At 41.5% G+C, this 19,160-nt stretch overlaps 2 protein-coding genes across 2 annotated transcripts in view; both read left to right on the top strand.

Moving 5' to 3' along the window:
• The first annotated feature begins 3,320 nt into the window (after positions 1 to 3,320).
• LOC146635146 (coxsackievirus and adenovirus receptor-like) lies at positions 3,321 to 6,952 on the top strand. Its single transcript, XM_085346425.1, has 3 exons — positions 3,321 to 3,381; positions 5,990 to 6,367; positions 6,606 to 6,952. The coding sequence occupies exons 1-3, from the start codon at positions 3,321 to 3,323 to the stop codon at positions 6,743 to 6,745; spliced, it is 579 nt and encodes a 192-aa protein (XP_085202551.1). The 3' UTR covers positions 6,746 to 6,952.
• Positions 6,953 to 10,383: 3,431 nt separating this feature from the next.
• The window catches only part of LOC146635143 (uncharacterized), a 74,553-nt gene continuing 65,776 nt past the window's right edge, over positions 10,384 to 19,160 (top strand). Inside the window, exons 1-5 of the mRNA XM_085350038.1 lie at positions 10,384 to 10,444; positions 15,785 to 15,820; positions 15,997 to 16,263; positions 16,343 to 16,603; positions 16,675 to 16,836. Coding sequence (XP_085206164.1) covers positions 10,384 to 10,444; positions 15,785 to 15,820; positions 15,997 to 16,263; positions 16,343 to 16,603; positions 16,675 to 16,836 — 787 coding nt within the window. The remainder of the gene's footprint in view (positions 10,445 to 15,784; positions 15,821 to 15,996; positions 16,264 to 16,342; positions 16,604 to 16,674; positions 16,837 to 19,160) is intronic.

Raw genomic sequence — 19,160 nt, 5'->3', positions numbered from 1 at the left:
TTAACTTTTTTAATTGTATTAAGTGGAATAAATATTCAATATGTCCCTATTGATACCACTTTTTTATGTCCGATACCGATATCATAAATTTGGATATCTGCCGATACCGATATGAATCCAATATAGATATAGTTTTTTTTAAATATATTGCTGCATTTTGTACTAGTTCATACTCAAGTTTAAATAAACAGCAACACTAAAGCTATTCTGTTACACCTGTATGTAAAAAAATACACTGCACCCAAAATATTTCATAGTTCAGCAAAACTGATCAATCTAATAAACTTAAACCTACTCAATCCTTCCTATTCTGGTATTTTAAAGAGAACTTAGCAGAAATATTAAGTAACCTAACTAATAGGGTTGCAAACTCCCAACAAAAAAAAATAGGGAACCACCCCCCACCCTCCACCTCATGATGCTTAATTGACGTAATCAACTTTAATTTGATGCAGGTTGGAAAAAAAATGCACAGAAATAAATTATTTTTCAAGAATAATTAAATAGATTCAACATCTTTCTTCAACAGAATTGCAGACTGCACAGATGGTATCTTCCCAAAGGAAAAAGTACTATAGCTTACTAGGGTATATATATTAGACTTAATAGTTACTATATACAGCAATGGACTTCTTTACATCTTACATCAGATTAAAACTTTGGGTGTAAGATTCAGATAATTATTTATTAAAAGCTCGACATTTTAAATGAGAATAAGAAAGAAAAGTATGTCTTTGTGCCCCCTTTTCCCTGTTAATGCCCTATCGGCCCCCCTGGCTAAACTTTGCTAGAGCCGCCCCTGCACAGTTACCAGCCGTCAGCTACGTAGAAAAAGATCCAGGTCTAGAACTTAATATTAAATAAATTGTAACAACAGCTTATCAAGCTTAAACGTGCTGCTGTTGTTCAGCCGCTGGTTTCCTCTTTCTGGTGCAAAGTGGGCCAAAAACAAACAAGAGAGACGGACTCGTGACAGAAAAGCCGATCAGCTGATCATTAAGCAGTTTCACGATTGAATTAGCAGTAGGAGAGGGAGGGAGAGAGAGAGAAGAGGCAGTTGCTCCATATATCGGTTGTTAAGCTTAACGTGGGAATTCAGAGATGAACTTACACACTTGCTTTACTTCTCTCTGGGATCACTTCCTCGGAGATGAAATGCCGCTCTATCATGTGAGCACACTGCTCTGACGTGCTACGGTTATGGGCTGTATTAGCAGATTTCTTTTTCTCCATGATGTATTAATCACGTATGTAATCATATCACATTAGTTATAATAATTTCATATTTTCACTTAGTTGTATGCATGTTCACTACAGAGGGGCCTTGTGCTCTACACACAGTGAGACCATTGTATTGAAGACATTAAACGATAGTGAGAGTCAAGGATGAGTTGGACTGAGGGTATAGCGATATATATATATATAAAAAACACCCAGCACGCCCCTGCGGGCGGTTTATCCTTCAAGCTCGGGTCCTCTACCAGAGGCCTGGGAGCTTGAGGGTCCTGCGCAGTATCTTAGCTGTTCCCAGGACTGCGCTCTTCTGGACAGAGATCTCCGATGTTGTTCCCGGGATCTGCTGGAGCCACTCGCCTAGCTTGGGAGTCACCGCACCTAGTGCTCCGATTACCACGGGGACCACCGTTACCTTCACCCTCCACATCCTCTCGAGCTCTTCTCTGAGCCCTTGGTATTTCTCCAGCTTCTCGTGTTCCTTCTTCCTGATATTGCTGTCATTGGGAACCGCTACATCGATCACTACGGCCGTCTTCTTCTGTTTGTCTACCACCACTATGTCCGGTTGGTTAGCCACCACCATTTTGTCCGTCTGTATCTGGAAGTCCCACAGGATCTTAGCTCGGTCATTCTCCACCACCCTTGGGGGCATCTCCCATTTTGACCTCGGGACTTCTAGGTTATACTCGGCACAGATGTTCCTGTACACTATGCCGGCCACTTGGTTATGGCGTTCCATGTATGCCTTGCCTGCTAGCATCTTGCACCCTGCTGTTATGTGCTGGATAGTCTCTGGGGCATCTTTACACAGCCTGCACCTGGGGTCTTGCCTGGTGTGATAGACCCCAGCCTCTATGGATCTTGTACTCAGAGCTTGTTCTTGTGCTGCCATGATTAGTGCCTCTGTGCTGTCTTTCAGTCCAGCTTTGTCCAGCCACTGGTAGGATTTCTGGATATCAGCCACCTCCTCTATCTGCCGGTGGTACATACCGTGCAGGGGCCTGTCCTTCCATGATGGTTCCTCGTCTCCCTCCTCTTTCTTGGGTTTCTGCTGCCTGAGGTATTCACTGAGCACTCGGTCAGTTGGGGCCATCTTCCCAATGTATTCTTGGATGTTCCTTGTCTCATCCTGGACTGTGGTGCTGACACTCACCAGTCCCCGGCCCCCTTCCTTCCGCTTAGCGTACAGCCTCAGGGTGCTGGACTTGGGGTGAAACCCTCCATGCATGGTCAGGAGCTTTCTTGTCTTTATGTCAGTGGCTTCTATCTCCTCCTTTGGCCAGCTTATTACCCCAGCAGGGTACCTGATCACGGGCAGGGCGTATGTGTTGATGGCCCGGATCTTGTTCTTACCATTCAGCTGACTCCTCAGGACTTGCCTGACCCTCTGCAGGTACTTGGTGGTTGCAGCCTTTCTAGCGGCCTCTTCATGGTTCCCATTTGCCTGCGGGATCCCCAGGTACTTGTAACTGTCCTCTATGTCTGCAATGTTGCCTTCTGGTAGTTCAATCCCCTCAGTTCTGACTACCTTCCCTCTCTTTGTTACCATCCGACTACACTTCTCCAGTCCGAACGACATTCCAATGTCATTGCTGTATAGCCTGGTAGTGTGGATCAGTGAATCGATGTCTCGTTCACTCTTGGCATACAGCTTGATGTCATCCATATATATATATATATATATATATATATATATATATATATATATATATATATATATATATTAGGAGAAAAGGAAAAAGAGGTGTGATATACTGTTCGGAATGATTCAATATTTCGCGTGTCTGTTTGAGACATTGCTATTGTTCTAAATAAAGTTTATTACAAAAAGAAAATCACACCTTTTGGTCCTACAGCGCAGCGTAAACACACGTCACTACAACGCGATTTTTTTCTGAGAAAACCAAGGTGTGGAGTTTGAACGGGTAGCTGAAAAACAAATATTTTATCTTTATTTAAACCTTAAATTAAATCTCATGTAGTCAGTTTTAAAACTCTGGTTTTGTTATTAACTGAAAATACCAACAGACTCAAACTTTTAGAACAAACTAAGGGTTAGATCGTCAAAAACAGAAAACACGGAAATGTCTGCGTCGCTCTGCTCGACTTTGCTGTTTGTCGGTGTCTTCGTGTTTGTCTCTGCAGGTGAGGTTTATAAACCAAACGGTGTTTCCCTCTGAGATAAAGAGGAATAAACTTCAGTCTGGTTTACAAGTTACTTCCCAAACATTTAGTTTCAGAGCGTCTGTTTACATGTAGTTTCATTTTGAATCAGTTTGTGTGTAAATGTCATGAGGTTCGAAGAAGTGAATTTAGGAGGAGTTGGCCGTCCGACTGCGGTCTGGGGTGTGGGGCCTCCCTGCTGCTGCGGAGTCGGGGTGGTCTGCCTCTCCCCACCGCAGGGAAAAGGGTAACATCACCTGGGTCTGGGTGCAATTCCCCCCTCCAGGGGCAAGGGTACCTAGACCCGGTTTGTAGAGTACGCTTGGGGAGTGTGATTGTGTGTACAGCGTCTCTTTATGTCTGTCTCCACGTTGGTTGAGTGTGGAGTGAGTGCATATGAGAGCATGAGGGTGGGAATGGATGTTTGTGTCTGTGTGTGCCTGTATGTCTGTGTCTATATGTCAGGTTGGGTATCAGACGCCACCTCTCTGGGGACACCTCAGGCCCTCCAAGGTTTGGAGGCCTATCTCCACCCACCACCACTTCCCCTGCCGGTGGCGGACTCCCTCAGGTGTCGGTGTGTTGGTGGTTCTTTGTGTCTGGGGGTGGGCGTCCGGGTACACACCGGCTCACTCCTTGGCGGCCGCTTGTCGGGGCCTGGGGCCTGGGGCTCGCTCGGGCCCCTTTGGAGGTGGGGTGCCCCCGGCCTCTCGGCCTAGGGCTCGGTCACTCAGGCGCAGCTGGGGGCCGGCGGAGCTCACGGGCGCGTCACTGCAACTCCCCCTGACTTCTGCTCCGCGGCTGCTGGGCGAGCCCTCATCTGGGACTCTCCTCAGCTCTTACTGGGACAGTGGCGCGGCTGCCCCTCTGTTGGTCTTCCATGGTCTCTTGTGTTCTGGGGGCCTCTGGATGTCTGGAGTTTTGATCTCCTCCATACCCGCTTCACACCCTGGAGGACGGGGCTGTGGCCCCCCCACACTCCCTAGCAGATCATTACATGGAGAAACCTTTGGAATGCAAGCATGCTGATCCACACAGGTATGCACACATGGGTATTCACAGACGCGGACTAAAGCTTTCTTGGCTGCTGCCTCAAAGCACACTGTGCGCTGTCTATCTTGCGTGCTGCACAATATCGTTTATTACTTAGTAAATACTGATATCTATGACTAGCTAGTTTATTGTGATGGTATGGTGCTTTGTTTTCTCTATTATTATGTTGCTCTTTGTTGTTTGCTGTCTCCTCTGTTTGTTTTTGTTTGTTTGTTTGTTTGTTTTTTTTCTCCATACAGGTGACCCAGGAGTTTTTTTTTTTTTTTTTTTTTTTGTCTCTCTTCCCCCCCCTTCTCACCGTCTCTTCTCCCCTTTGGTTTTCTTTCTTTCTCTCCCCCTCTCTCTCTCATTCATTCCCCCTGTCCTATTTATTAAAAAAAAAAAAAAAAAAAAAAAATGACAAAGGATGAACTGAAGCTCTGCCATCACGTAATGTCGCATACTGCTGTTTCTGATGTCATTTAGAAAAAAAAAAGAAAAAAAAAAAAGAAGTGAATTTACCCGCTTGGTCAGCGGTGCAGTTTCCAGCACAGAGACAAAAAAGTGTAATGTGTTGTAGTTTCAGGAGTCAGCATACAGCCAGAGGCCGATCTACAGAGGTGGAGTGGCATGTGCCACCTTAAAATGATCTCTTACCACCTCTAGTGCCTAGATTATTTTAGGGTGGCACATGCCACCGCAGCAATTTCCTAATGTTTTAAATCTGCTCAACATTTGGCAATAAAGCCCTTTCTGATTCTGATTCTCTGTAGATCTGTCCCAATGTCCCAATGGTTGTATAAAATAAAAAAATGTCAGAATCATTGTTTACATTTCAAGGCATTCTACAGATAATATGTGTAAAGAAATACCTGTATTAAAAAGCTTTTTGTTCAGTGTATACAAACAGCTGTAGCTCCATAAAGGCAGCATGCAGAGACTCACAGTGTCTTATAATGAGAGGCTGCTTTCTCTCACACATTATGTTCACTTTCACTTATTTCACTGTATAAGTGTTTATATACTGTCATCCACAGTAATGTACTCATTTATTCTAGATGCAGCAACCCTTCAACCCTCTGAGTTTCCGACTTAAAATTAAACTAACTTTGACTGTCATACTGTCATAATATAAGATTTGGGAGCTTTAACAAAAAAAGCACTACTCAAATTCTATGCAGCAAAAAATAAGTAAATTTTTATAGGTAAATAAAAATAAAATAACAGCACAATTGACTGTATGAAGACATCTTGTTAATATAGAGTGATGAAGGTTGTAACTGACTTTTGTGTCAGTAGTAATAGATTAAGGTCAGATCTCTGTAGGGTGGGGTGCAGTGGTACTGTGTGATATTAACAGCATTTACTGTCATAATGATCACGTGTGTACTTTAGCATCAACAAAAGATTTTTTTTTATTCTTTTTTTATGTATATCGTGCACGGATGTACTATAATTTAATATGTGCATACACTCCTCACTCCATCTGGCTGCCAAAGTAGTGATCAGTTGCACTTTGACCTTTAACCTCTCTGCTCTGTGTCGTTTCCTCTTTCAGACCAAAAAATCATCACAGCTGAGTCTGGACAGAACGTCACTCTGCCATGTCGAGCTCCAAATAACAACATCATCTTAGGTGTAGAGTGGAACAGAGCTGACCTGGAGACACAATATGTGCTTTTTTACCGAGATAACCTGTTTGATCCAGATGAACAGCATCCATCTTTTAAGGACCGGGTGGGTCTGCAGGACAGACAGATGAAGGATGGAGACGTGTCTTTGATTCTGAAGAATGTGACAATTAATGACACTGGAACATACGAGTGTCGTGTCAAGACAGAAAAAAAACGTAGAGAGAATCAATCAAATGTAATCAAAGAACCAATTTTAAATGAAAACGCATTCAGCAGCATCACACTGATTGTCGTACCTCCAGGTGAGTGAGTAGAGTTGAGTGTGTGTGTGATCAGAGGTGAAGCTGCTTCCTGGTTGTTGATGTTTGTTTCTAAAGATGTTGTTGATGAGACTTTGTAGAAAGCAGCTGGTCTGAGTGATGTGATCAGAGTGCAGTAGATAATGTCTGACAGCAGTTTGAAGAGGAAATGGATTCTGTTCTGTTCTTCACTCATCACCTACCTGACAGCTGACACCTCACACCTGTTTCTCACCTGCAGGTCAGACAGGAGGAGGCACACAGGATGGACCTGTTGGACTGATAGTTGGTCTGTCAGTTTCTGCTGTGCTTCTTGTTGCTGCTGTTGTTGGTTTTTTGATCTACAGAAAACATAAACAGCAGAGTCAGGGTCCATACTAGCCTCCTGAGTAACTGCAGCATATTTGAAATGTCTTTAGTGTTTTTGATGATGATGATGTTTGGTAAGAGAAGCATCACTACACTACATCAGTAAAATGCAGAATGGAGTTCAACTGCCCAATATGCAAATTTAAAAAAGAAATACAAGCAGGTTGAGAACCAGGAGCTGCTGATCTGTCAACCTGAGACTGGCAGAGATTTATTAAAACAGACATATTCTTTAATATCACTGAGACTGAAATTCTAGCTTTTTTTTTTTTTAATTCAGTAGGTTAATAGCATAATATGCTGTGTATTATTTGTTTAAAATGTTAAAGCCTACACTGTTTTAGTAAGTGTAAGAATATATTAGGCTTACGGTATTTTGTAAATTTGTAAATAATAATAATACTTAGCAGTAATAGTAGTAGAAAAGTACCCTGCAGCATCTCCACCACTGGTTTTATATTTTGCTAAGAAATTTGGAGTTCTGATCTACAGAAAACATAACAAAAACAACCGAGTCAGGTTTCATTCATATTAAATGGAGCATATTTTTAGATAACAGTGAAGCAAATAATTAGGAGAAAGTAAAACCGCCCAAAGACAAAAGAGATTGAGCTGCTGATCTTTCAGCCTGAGACTGGCAACAATTAAAAAAAAAACACAGATATTCTTTAAAATCTGTGGGTTTAGACTCTACATGATGACGTCCTGCAAGAATAAACATTCATTTTATTCTCTAGGTTAATAAGATAAGATGCTGCCTATTAGATCAAGTTTAAGATTTTACGCCTACAACATTTTACATGTAATTTATTTCAACCTTTGAGCAGGTTTTTGTAAAACTATACATAATAATAATTGTTAGTTTTTAGCAGTAGTAAGATTACACTCTTACATCCTAAACCAAGTTTTATTTCATTATATTTTGCTATGAAAAGTGGAAGTAGGTGCAGCGATATACTGAAACAAGCACACATGTAGAGTTTGTACAGTTCTAATAAGCTGAAAGTCTGTATTTCGTATGACTGCCTTTATTCTTCAGCACAGCCTGAACTCGCTCAGGCAGCTTTCCTGTATTCCAGTAGTCTTCAGGAATAGTTCTCCAGGATATTCAAAGCTTTTCTTTGGATGTTTCTGCCTTTTGTTCTCTGCTAAGATGATCCCACACTCCTTAATTAATGTTGCGCTCTGGGCTCTGGGGAGGCCGATGCATGAGTCATAGTTTTCCACTGTGTGTTTTTCTCTCCAGTTATGCTTTTACTACATGGTCGATGGATATGGTTTAGATTTACTGCAAATGCAGTTTGTTTGGGATCATTGTTATGCTGAGTAATGAATTTAACTTCAGTCAAATTCTTTCTTAATCGTGGATCAAATTCTAATATACTGTAAACTCAGAGATTAAGCGGGTGTTAAAGACAGGGTGATTAGTTTATGTAAAATGTAGTTTGTTGTTCTGGTTTATGTGCTGAAAATGGTTTTATTTGTGTATGTGTTAGACTTGTACATAGTTAAACATATATGGATCAAATAATGTTGAATCCTGGAATGGAAGCAATGAAATTTGAAATAAGGGGGTGGGAACAGGAAAAGTGTAAATTTCATCCTACTCCTTTTCGAGCACACATATTCTGTAGACATAGATATTTACATATTTACATGACAAGTTTCTTTTGTTTCTCTTGTTATTTCAATTATATTTGCATGTATGAAATAAAATGATATCTATCTATAATCTTGTGTTTATTGAATCATAATTCCATCATTTTTAACAAGATCTCCAACACTACTGCCTGAAATGCAGCTTCAAACCTTGACAGACTCTCCATCCTGTTTTACAAGAGGTGTAGAGATGAATATTTAAACCAAAACTTTCAAATGTGGATTGTGATTAGACTTCAGCACGCAGTAAATGAATCGTCTGAAGGTCCAGATGCATCTCTTGTCCTCTGTCAGGTCTTTGCTGGGTTTGGGGCGATCGTGGCTCAAGAGTTGGGAGTTCGCCTTTAAATGGGAAGGTTGCTGGTTCGAGCCCTGGCTCGGACAGTCTTGGTCGTTGTGTCCTTGGGCAAGACACTTCACCTGTTGCCTACTGGTGGTGGTCAGAGGTGGCGCCAGTGTCCGGCAGCCTCGCCTCTGTCAGTGCGCCCCAGGGTGGCTGTGGCTACAATGTAGCTTGTCATCACCAGTGTGTGTGAATGGGTGGATGACTGGATGTGTAAAGTGCTTTTGGGGTCCTTAGGGACTAGAAAAGCGCTATACAAATACAGACCATTTACCATTTTGTTTCTAGTTCTTAAGGACATGACTTTCAGAAACTGGCCTGCTGCATCTTCTTTTGTCCTCCTCTTGTTCAGTTTCCACAGTAATTTTAAGGACGCACTTCACATGATGCCAAGATATACCAAGTTTTTGGGGATTCAATTGTCTAGTGCAAATATATTACTTTATATCTATGCAACTGTGCTGTTTCTGGAAATAAATTGTGTGTTTTTGTGACTGGTACTAATAACAAAGTGCCCAAGTTGTCTGTTGTGTTTAGACACACACTGGTTCAGCCGTGGAGCTGCTTAAATGATTCATAGGTCACTGTTAAGTGTCTTTGCAAACACAGAAAAAAATATCTTTGAAATTGTTCAAGTAAGAAGAATTGGACTGAAAATGAGTGAAGATTTTTTGTGACAATCAAACAAATTCTCATATAGAGATCAGCTGTTACAGAGTAATTACAGGCACAGAACACAAACACTGTGAAGCTCTGTGGATTATAGACGATGGATCATTAGTTGTATAATGTCCGGGATCAATTTGCTACCTGTAATTAAGTCATTATGAAATCAAACCAGAGAAAGAAATATTTTCTAAGTAGCTGCAGAGTCAGATGTTGCCTCTCTTATTACTAAAGTTTAAACCTTTCATTCTGTTTGTTTCTTTGAATATGTCAAACGTCATTTACATATTGTTTATTTATTTTTTATGTGTGTTTGCTTGTTTATTGTTAATAAAGCTTTGCAAACATCGTTACTAAATATTTTAGTCTTCATTGAATGTCTATGTTGCTTTTTCTGAGCTGTTGAACCTGCGGATGCAGATTTTGTCTGAGCTGGAATCAGACAATAAAGAAAAATAAAATAAAAATAAAACCACTGATTTCTCAGGAAGAGCAAACGTTACCAAGAATAACATTCAAATAATCCTTTTGGTTTTTTGTTCTCAATGAACCTGAAACAAGCCATCCTTAAGATTCGAACACCGAAAAAAAACATCTGATAAATTGCTAAAATATTAGGCGTTGCAAAATCTATCATACTGAGAAGGAAAGGTGAGGAGGTAGGTGTGTTGATATCCAAATCTACCATAAAGTGAAGACTGCATGGAAGTAAATAAAAAGGCTTCACTGAAAGTGAACGTGGTGAAACCACTCACAAGCCTCAAGAACAGAATGGCTAAATTGGACTTTGCTAAAAAAAAAAAAAAACAGAAAAAAAAACATGAAAAAAGCAAAGTTCTGGAAAGACATTCTTTGAACAGATGAAACCAAGGTCAACCTCTATGATGGTAAGAAAAAGTATGGGGAAGGTGTGAAACAGTTAATGATCCAAAGCAAACCACATCAACTGTAAGACACGGCTGAGGCTGAGGGTTGGGCGTACATGGCTGTCAGTGGCACTGGGACTCTAGTGTTTACTGATGTGACACAGGACAGAAGCAGCTGTATGAATTCTGAGGTGTTCAGAGACATGCTGTCTGCTCAAATCCTTCTAAATCCAGTCACTTCGATTGGGCGGTGTTTCATAATACAGATGGATAATACAGTCAAAGCAACCCAGGAGTTTATTAAAGCAAAGAAGTGGAATATTCTTGAATGTTCAAGTCAGTCACCTTAACCCAACTGAGCGTTTCACTTGTTGAAGACTACATTTCAGACAGAAAGTCACACAAACAAACAGCAACTGAAATTGTACAGTAAAGGTTTGGGAAAGCATTAAAAGGGAGGAAACACAGCATCTGGTGTCATCCAGGAATTCAAGACTTCATTGTCAGCAAAGGATTTTCAACTAAGTATTAGAAATTAACATTTTATTTTAAGTTATTTAATTCGTCCAATTACTTTTGAGATCCTAAAATCAAAGGATTGCGTTCAAAAGTGCTTGATTTCCTCACATTTTTATGCAATCTTTCTGCTAAGCCCAGTGAATTAAAGCTGAAAGTCTGCATTTCAACTTCACCTAAGTTGTACTGTATAAAGAAATCAAGATGGAGGATTGCTGACTGAGTCAAAATCTGCTTTGACGTTTCTGTGAATAAATTCAAGTAATGTTCCTCCCCTAATGCTTTACTCTATGATTGACTCTGTTTTTTAAAAACAACATAAATCTTTTAACTGGGGAAACAAAAAACAAGTCAAACAGTGAAAGAGGATTTTCAGTGTTAGGTTTGACCTTTGACCTTGTGAAAAGACAACATTGAAAGTCCATCCCACTGCCTCAGGTTCATCAGACCATCCCTGCCCTTATGAGTGTTAGTTGGCTTGAAGTTGAGACTTTTAGCTGCTTAAAAATAATTTTAAAAATTAAAAAGGATTAAAAAGAGATAAAAGAAACTTTATGGAAAACACAAAACCCTCACTCACAGGTACATACCTGTACGCCCATCCCCCGGACACCAAGAACCACCAATGCACCAACGATGGAGGGCACAAGCCACCAGCAGGGAGTGTGGTCGGGGGACATAGGCCCCCACACACGGTGGGCCCTGAGATGTTCCCAGACAGGTGGAGTCTAAGACCCGACCTGACACATAGACAAACAGGCACACACAGATACAAACATGCATTCCCACCCTCATGCACACATATACAAATACTCGGCACTCACGCAATGTGGAAACAAACAGAAATGGACACTGTGCACACACTCACACTCCCCAAATATCCTCTATAGCCCAGGTCCAGGTACCTTCGTCCCCAGAGGAGCAATCCGCCCCTAGACCCAGGATATGTTACCGTTTTTCCCTGGGGTGGAGTCGAGCAGACCGCCCCTGGTCCTGCAGCAGCAGAGAGGCCAAGCATCCCAGACCACGACCAGACAGCCAACTTTTCCTCCCAGCCCCCCGCCCTGATCATCTACTAGAACAGGTCATCTTGGTGGCTTGGGTGGCTGTAGCTCAGGTGGCAGAGCAGGTCAGCCACTAATCAGAAGGTCGGTGGTTTGATCCCAGGCTGCCTCCTGGCTGCATGCCAAATATCCTTGGTCAAGATACTAACCCCATGTTTGCCTACTGGTGGTGGTCAGAGGGCCCGGTGGCGCCAGTGTCTGGCAGCCTCGCCTCTGTCAGTGCGCCCCAGGGCAGCTGTGGCTACAATGTAGCTTGCCATCGCCAGTGTGTGAATGTGTGAATGTGTGTGATGAATGGGTGAATGACTGAATGTAGTGTGAAGCGCTTTGGGGTCCTTAGGGACTAGAAAAGCGCTATACAAATGCAGGCCATTTACCATTTACCATCTACTAATCACAAGGTTGGTGGTTTGATCCCTGCCTGTGCCTGTATCCTTGGGCAAGATACCAACCCCAAGTTCAGTTCCACCCTTAAATAAAAACCACTGCAGAAAAAAAGCACCTAAATGTATGTTGATGACACAAGTTGTATAAAGCAGTCTGAATGCTCAAGTAGAAAACACTATATAAGAACCATTTACTAGAGTTGGTCATTACTCAGAAGTGCAACATTAATGCAGAACTTGAAACAGAAACATATAAAGTCAGGTTACAGCCTGACTGCTCATCACTGCTTCTCTTACCTGTTGAAGTTCAGGGTAGGGTTGCCAACTCCCTGAAAAATAAATAAGGGACACCTCGTGGCCAGGGCCGGGCGACCCAGTTGTCTTCACCCTTCCCAGTGTGGTGAATTTTCAAGCTCTTTTTTTGTGTGTGAAATTATTTTTTTTAACCATTTGACTTGAAGTTGATTTAAGTACATGCATATTCTATTCTTTGTGATATGAACACATGTGAAACAAGTGATCATTTAGCCATTTATTTTTAGCTCAAAATGACAACATTAACACGATAAAACAGGTCTCTTTCTTAAACAGAAGCCTGTCATGCTTAACTTTTGAGAATATAAGTAAATCTTTCTTTAAAAGAACTCTGTCCTGCTTAACTTAAAATAATAGAAAATAATAGAAAGAAAAATATTCTTGTAACAGTGCACATTTAGTGCATTTAGTACAATTGGCTTCAGTTGAGGTATTATTTCAGCTTTTCTAATGCTAATCAGCTGTTCCTGTTTGTAAACCCGCTTGTTCCCATGATTACGCATCATAACTCATCATCATTATTCATCTATGTATTACTTTTATGTATTAGTCATCTATTTGTTGTAATCATCTATCCTTGCAGTTGTTTATTACACAAAATAAATTATATTATCACACTTCTGGCCACATAGCGCTGATATTCACTGCACATGCCCATATTAACTTTTTCCAGCCAGGTGTTTTCCTTTTCCCATTCTTCCCTTTCTCTGAGGGGAACAAACATTGCTGCTCTAATGCTGGGCTCGCACTGTGCGGTTTTAGGCCCATTTTGAGACGATTTTTGAGTCGTGCGACCGTTTTGGTGATCGGACCGATTTTGGCCTTCATCGTGCGTCGTGTAGTATACGTGGAGTAACGAGAAGTGATTAACACCTCACGACCAGCTCCCGATCATCAATCGCTCGTGAGGATCTCACCACAGCCGCTCACACTGCTTGCGCGCAAACACGTAAACGTCGGTGAAAAAGACGTTGCAGCACGGCTGTGCAGCGTGTGATCTGGACACAAGCGATGGAGGCACAACTTGTAGAACTTTGGAAAGCTCATCCGAGCCTTTTCCATGTGGCATCACAAAATTATCACGACCACAACAACCGTGAAAACAGTTGGATTTACACTGCTGCTCAATCACAGCTGCCTGATCATGTTTTTCATTAGCAATTTAGCAAAGTTGATGGTGGTGGTGTGTCTATGTGAGTGAAAGACAGAGAGAGCGAGCGACAGATTTTCTGTTATAACCTTAATTTTATGGACGCACAGTGTGAGCTCTCAGGTCGCATTAGAGCATAGGGCCGTATAGTGTGAGACCCTGCATCGTGACCTACCAACTTCTAACCCCTGTGAGTCAATCGTGCAGTTTGAGCAGGAGCTGAATAACGTGACTGAAAAAATCGCACAGTGTCTGCCCAGCTTTAGGTGTACTGTCGTCCGAGACTTGCACCGCAGTGTCGGCGTTTGTTTCCCTGTTGGCCATGCTTCTTGTTGTGGTCATCTGTTGTCTTCTGGTATTTTCTCCGCAAGCGACCTTTCCTTGACCAATGAGATGAGCGGTAATCTGAATTGTCATACTCGAATTGTCATAAGTGTGCTGTCAGCTCATTGGTCACAAAGCAGGAGAGGGGCTGGGAATTATGTTTTCAAACAAAGCGTTAATTCCATAAACATTTATAGACTACTTTTGATTCTCACTGTATTACGGGACAAAGTGCGTCCCTTATTAGCTCAATACGGGACGTGTACTTTTGTTTCTAAATACGGGACGATTCCGTATTTTAAGGGACGGTTGGCAACCCTAGTTCAGGGTCTGGCTTAGCTTAGCGCTAGCATGTTATCTGTGCAGGTGCTAGCAAAGAGCTGAAGTTGTGTTTGCAGCATAATGCAGTTGTTTCTGTCCTGGAAGCATTTTTTACCTCACCATCGGATACTTTTATGGAATAAAAATAAAAGTGACGTCCAGACTGCTGCACTATGTTGCTTATTCAGCACAGTAACTGAAATCAGCTGATTGCAACCAAAGCACATAAAGCGTGTTTGTTTGTTTGATGTTTCTGACTTGCGTAGAGAAACCTAAGGAACCTTTGTAACACAAATCATGACAGAATTGTAACTGTAATGTGATTATTAAATGTAGTAAAGTATTGAGTTACTGACAAATATATTGTAATCACAGGTTACTTTGCAGGTGTTGTGTTGATCAGCAGAGTACAGACTGTAAGCTGAAAGAACTTTTTCTGCTGAATGTGATTATTAAATATATTCACAGTACTCTGTCGACACACTGTTTATCACTCCACACAGTTTCATCATCATCTTAAGAACATATGTAAGTGAAGAGAATTTTTATCCACAGTTAAATGCAAATACTCAACATGTTAATTCTCTAAAAAGCTGTGAAAGCATCACTGGTGATCTGCTTGTATCCATGTTAGTGTTTAAAGTCCAACATCTCCCTCTAGTGGCCACAAATAAACCATGTGTGAGGATGGTGTTAATGTAAAATGTGAATCATAGTGTTCCAGTCAGTCATCAGTGTGTCTCTGCACAGCTGTAATTAAAATGTATTCAGAGGGCCTCAGTGTCTGAATGGTTCCAGTTCAGCTCCATAACAGCAGCGTCCCTGGTTTGATTCCTGTGTTTCAGCTCATATCTGCCTCTCTCACTGAGGGGGACGTCCACACACACACACACACACACACACACACACACACACACACACACTGACCTCACTGTGTTTAAACCAATAGAAAGCTGGTGCTCAGAGGAAGAGGGCGGGCTTTACTTGGTGTCAGTGAGAGAAATGAAAAAAAGCTCAAATGAGTGAGAAGGACGATGAAGGAAACATCTGTGCTGTGTCTGCTCTGTAAGTAGAATCTCTGTGTTTGTTTGAATTCTTGTACTTTGACTGTCTGCTCTCCTGATAACTGATGATGGAGGAGAAGACATGAAAAACAAATCAGGCTGAATTCAAGTTCAAACACCACGAGGACCAACTGCAGGTCTGAACTGACTCTTTATCTTTGCTCAGGAGTCGAGGAAACACAGCAGGCAGTGAAAAGATCAAATCATTCACTCATTATATCAACACAGCTGCTTTATGGGACTTAATTTTTCAGACTTTTGTTGTCCAAAGTTAATTGAAACATGTTGCAGAGATGAGTTTGTGTGTTTGTCAGCTGTTTGTGTGGAGTTGTTCTTTATGTTCACCTCAAATCAACCTGAGTGTCATTTCTCTTTAGTTCTGATCTCACTGCTGAGCTGCACAACAAACCAAGGTCAGTAACCTTCTTCTGTCACAGTTTAAACCTGAGAAATGCTCACTGATATGACTTGATTGGGTTCATGTTTCACAATGGAGCTCAGTAAAACTGATGAGATAAATGATAAAGCACAGATCACTTTTCATACTTGTGTTATGTCTAACATATCATATTTTTTTTAACCCTCACAGCTCGTCTGACTGTGAGTCCCAGCAGCTCTCAGTTCTTTAAAGGAGACTTTGTGTCTCTGAGCTGTGAGGAGGACGACAGCTCTGCTGGATGGACTCTGAGGAGAAACACAAGCAAACAACAGAGGACTCAGTGTGGAAGAGATGGGTGGGGGAGAATAGCCGGTTCTTCCTGTAACATCAGTATAACAGCACCTCATGACAGTGGAGTTTACTGGTGTGAGTCCAGAGAGGGTCCCATCAGTAACATGGTTAAGCTGACAGTCACTGGTAAGCTGAGTGTGTGGAGTTAGTGTTGATGAAGCTGTGTGTAAATGGATGAAATGCTGTAGTTTGTCTCTGTGTTGAGGTGGATCAGTGATCCTGCAGAGTCCTGTCCTCCCTGTGATGGAGGGAGATGACGTCACTCTGCTCTGTAAAACAAAGACCACTCCCTCCAACCTCCCAGCTGCTTTCTTCAAAGATGGCTCCCTCATCAGGAAGCAGCCTACAGGTCACATGACCATCCAGCATGTTTCCAGGTCTGATGAAGGCCTCTACAAGTGTGACATCAGCGGTCATGGAGAGTCTCCATCCAGCTGGATCACTGTCACAGGTGACACACTCACCTGTCTGTGTTTCTGCAGCTTTCAACATTCACAATGTGACGACAACTTAATGACTGTGTTTGCTTTATTTTAGGGGAACACACCACCACACCTCCACCTACATCCACACCTCCACCTACATCCACACCTCCTGCTGTTCTCTCTGTGTTGTCATCTGTTGGATCAGTCTGTGTTGTGGTTCTACTGGTGTTACTGGTTCCACTGGTGAGACGATGTGTTCACAGGAAACCTGAAGGTGAGACTCAGACTTCCTGATCTTTCATGTCTGAGTTTGTTTAGTAGAATAAAGTTCACATTCATTAAGATCACAGTAACAACGTTCTTAAATATAATCTCTGTTTAGATATTTAATATATGTTATTCTCCGTTTTCTATCTTTTCCAAGAAGAAGATGGAGAAGATGAGATCATACACAGTACCATCAAAATATCAAATCATCCACAACAGCCAATCAAACCAAGAAGAGGTAGTGTTGCTTTCTCTTTTTGGTGGGCGTCATCACCACTGAATGTGAGGTCAAAGGTCTGTTTGTAAAATGCACCTAGTAAGCAAAAACATGATGATTCCCACAACTCTGCTCCCAAACAGCCAGTCAACAGCTGAAACAGGAAACATGTGACTCTGGCTCTTCATAAGTGTCATCTCACTGTTGTCATAGTGTCACAGTGAATCTAAAGGTCAGTGTAGTTACTGTTCATGTTGCATTACTGTGTTCATCATATAAACCAAGTGGGAGAGTTGGTTTGTTTAATCTTCTGATGAACATGTGACATATTTCACCTCTATGTCGCAGAAGTATCACTTACATATGCAACAGTTATGATTGCTTCATATATGAAATGTATATTTGGTTCAAATGTGACACAACTGCAGTTTTCCTTTAGGCCCAGTTTGACTTTAACTGATGGTGTCGGCTCAGACTCGTGTTTGTTGTGACTTTCTGGCCCACAAAACATTATCAGTGTTGTAAGTGAGCTGTAGGTGTCCAAAGCAGCTCTGACTGGACACACATGTGTTTGCTGTCTGAGTTACACATTTGTTTATAGTTTATTGTCTCTGTGAATGTCCTCACCGAGGTGTTCCTGGTTAGTCTTACAATAGTGTTCATGTTGTGAGAACATGTTTGCTTTGTGCTCTGTGGTGAAGAGTGTCAGCCTGCAGTGGAAAACGTGTCAGCTCTGTGGTCGTCCACCTGCATCTTTCTCAGAAACAGCCTCCAGTTCTTTGTGGTCACTCAGTGTTTCTCAGCAGAGGTGTTAAGATGAGAAAAAAACTCAAAAACACAGAACATCATTAAAGTTGTTGTTATTTTAAAGTAATGCATTTTTGTGCAAACTAATAAGAACTAAGGTCCACTGAGATCTCACAGAGGCTCAGTGCAGGACAAATTTTCTAGTCTTCATGAGCTGAAAATCATTATTTTCTGTCTTTTTGATGCAAGATTACAAATTATAAAAATGTTTTAGCCTCTTTTAGCTCCTGTGTAATAACATCTGAACTGTTGTACCTGCAGTGATTTCAATAGTTTACTCTGCAGACATTTATTCAGCTGTGGTCTACTCAGCAGTGAGAACTGAAGACGTCGGTTATGGACAAACAACCATCAGAACAAGGAGGCCCAGGTACAGCTGCTCTTCAGCCCAGTATTACAGCAAAAATATGTAACAGACATGCTGGTCCTCTGTGTCCATTTCAAAAAAGACAACTGTGCAACTAAGTACCCAGAAATGTACTTTATACATTATTTATTCACTACTGATTTCTGTCCTTTAAATATTTTATCTCCCCCTCGCTGATAGTGCAACGTCTGCTTGCGTGCCCATTTTATGTTTTGGAGAGGCAAAGCGTGAAATAGACACAGTGGGTCGGCTTTGCCATGATATCAGGTTGGCTCTTTAATGTTGGACACAGACAAGCTAGCTACTCACCCTGTTTCCAACCATCATCATCAAGTTAAGCTAACCAAACCACATCAGTGTATTCCAGGTGAAGTCAGAATTTGCAAGTTTCCAGTTTAAATTTTTATGTCAAATTTTGAACATGTACACTTAGAGCTTTTTATTGTCATTGTGCAGTTTCTTGCACAGCGAAATTGGGTAGCTGAACCACAAAGGTGCTAAGAAGAAGAGAAACCAATATACAACGAAGGCAGAAAATAAATAATTAAATAAATAGAATAAAATAAAAAACAGTATACAGCACATGCAACAGCTTTTAAGCTTAAAAACATCTATTGGTCATTTTTCTAGCTCTACTTTACTAATAAGAAAAACAAATTCTGTTTCCTTCAATTCACTAACTTTACTGGTGTAACAAACTCAATTGTTGTTGTTTTTTTGAGTGTCCTCAAACCTCTGACATCCAACAGTTTGTCAGTCTGAACTGGGACTGTGTGTGATGCAGAGAGGTTGGAGGTCTTGACTGAACTACAAAGCTTGTAATCATGTTTCCTGTTGTTTGAACTGTGTGTGTTTGTGTTCAGACTTTAAACCAGAGCCAGATGTTGTCTACTCGTCTACTCTTCACTGAAGTAGTCCACCAGTCCAACCACTGACGTCC

This window comes from Diplotaxodon limnothrissa, linkage group LG3 (genome assembly GCF_057381915.1).
Source record: "Diplotaxodon limnothrissa isolate DT_005_m linkage group LG3, D_limnothrissa_male_GT1.1, whole genome shotgun sequence".
NCBI lineage: Eukaryota > Metazoa > Chordata > Actinopteri > Cichliformes > Cichlidae > Diplotaxodon > Diplotaxodon limnothrissa.
Note: the sequence above shows the minus strand (reverse complement) of the source record. Positions and strands in the feature narration are given on the sequence as shown.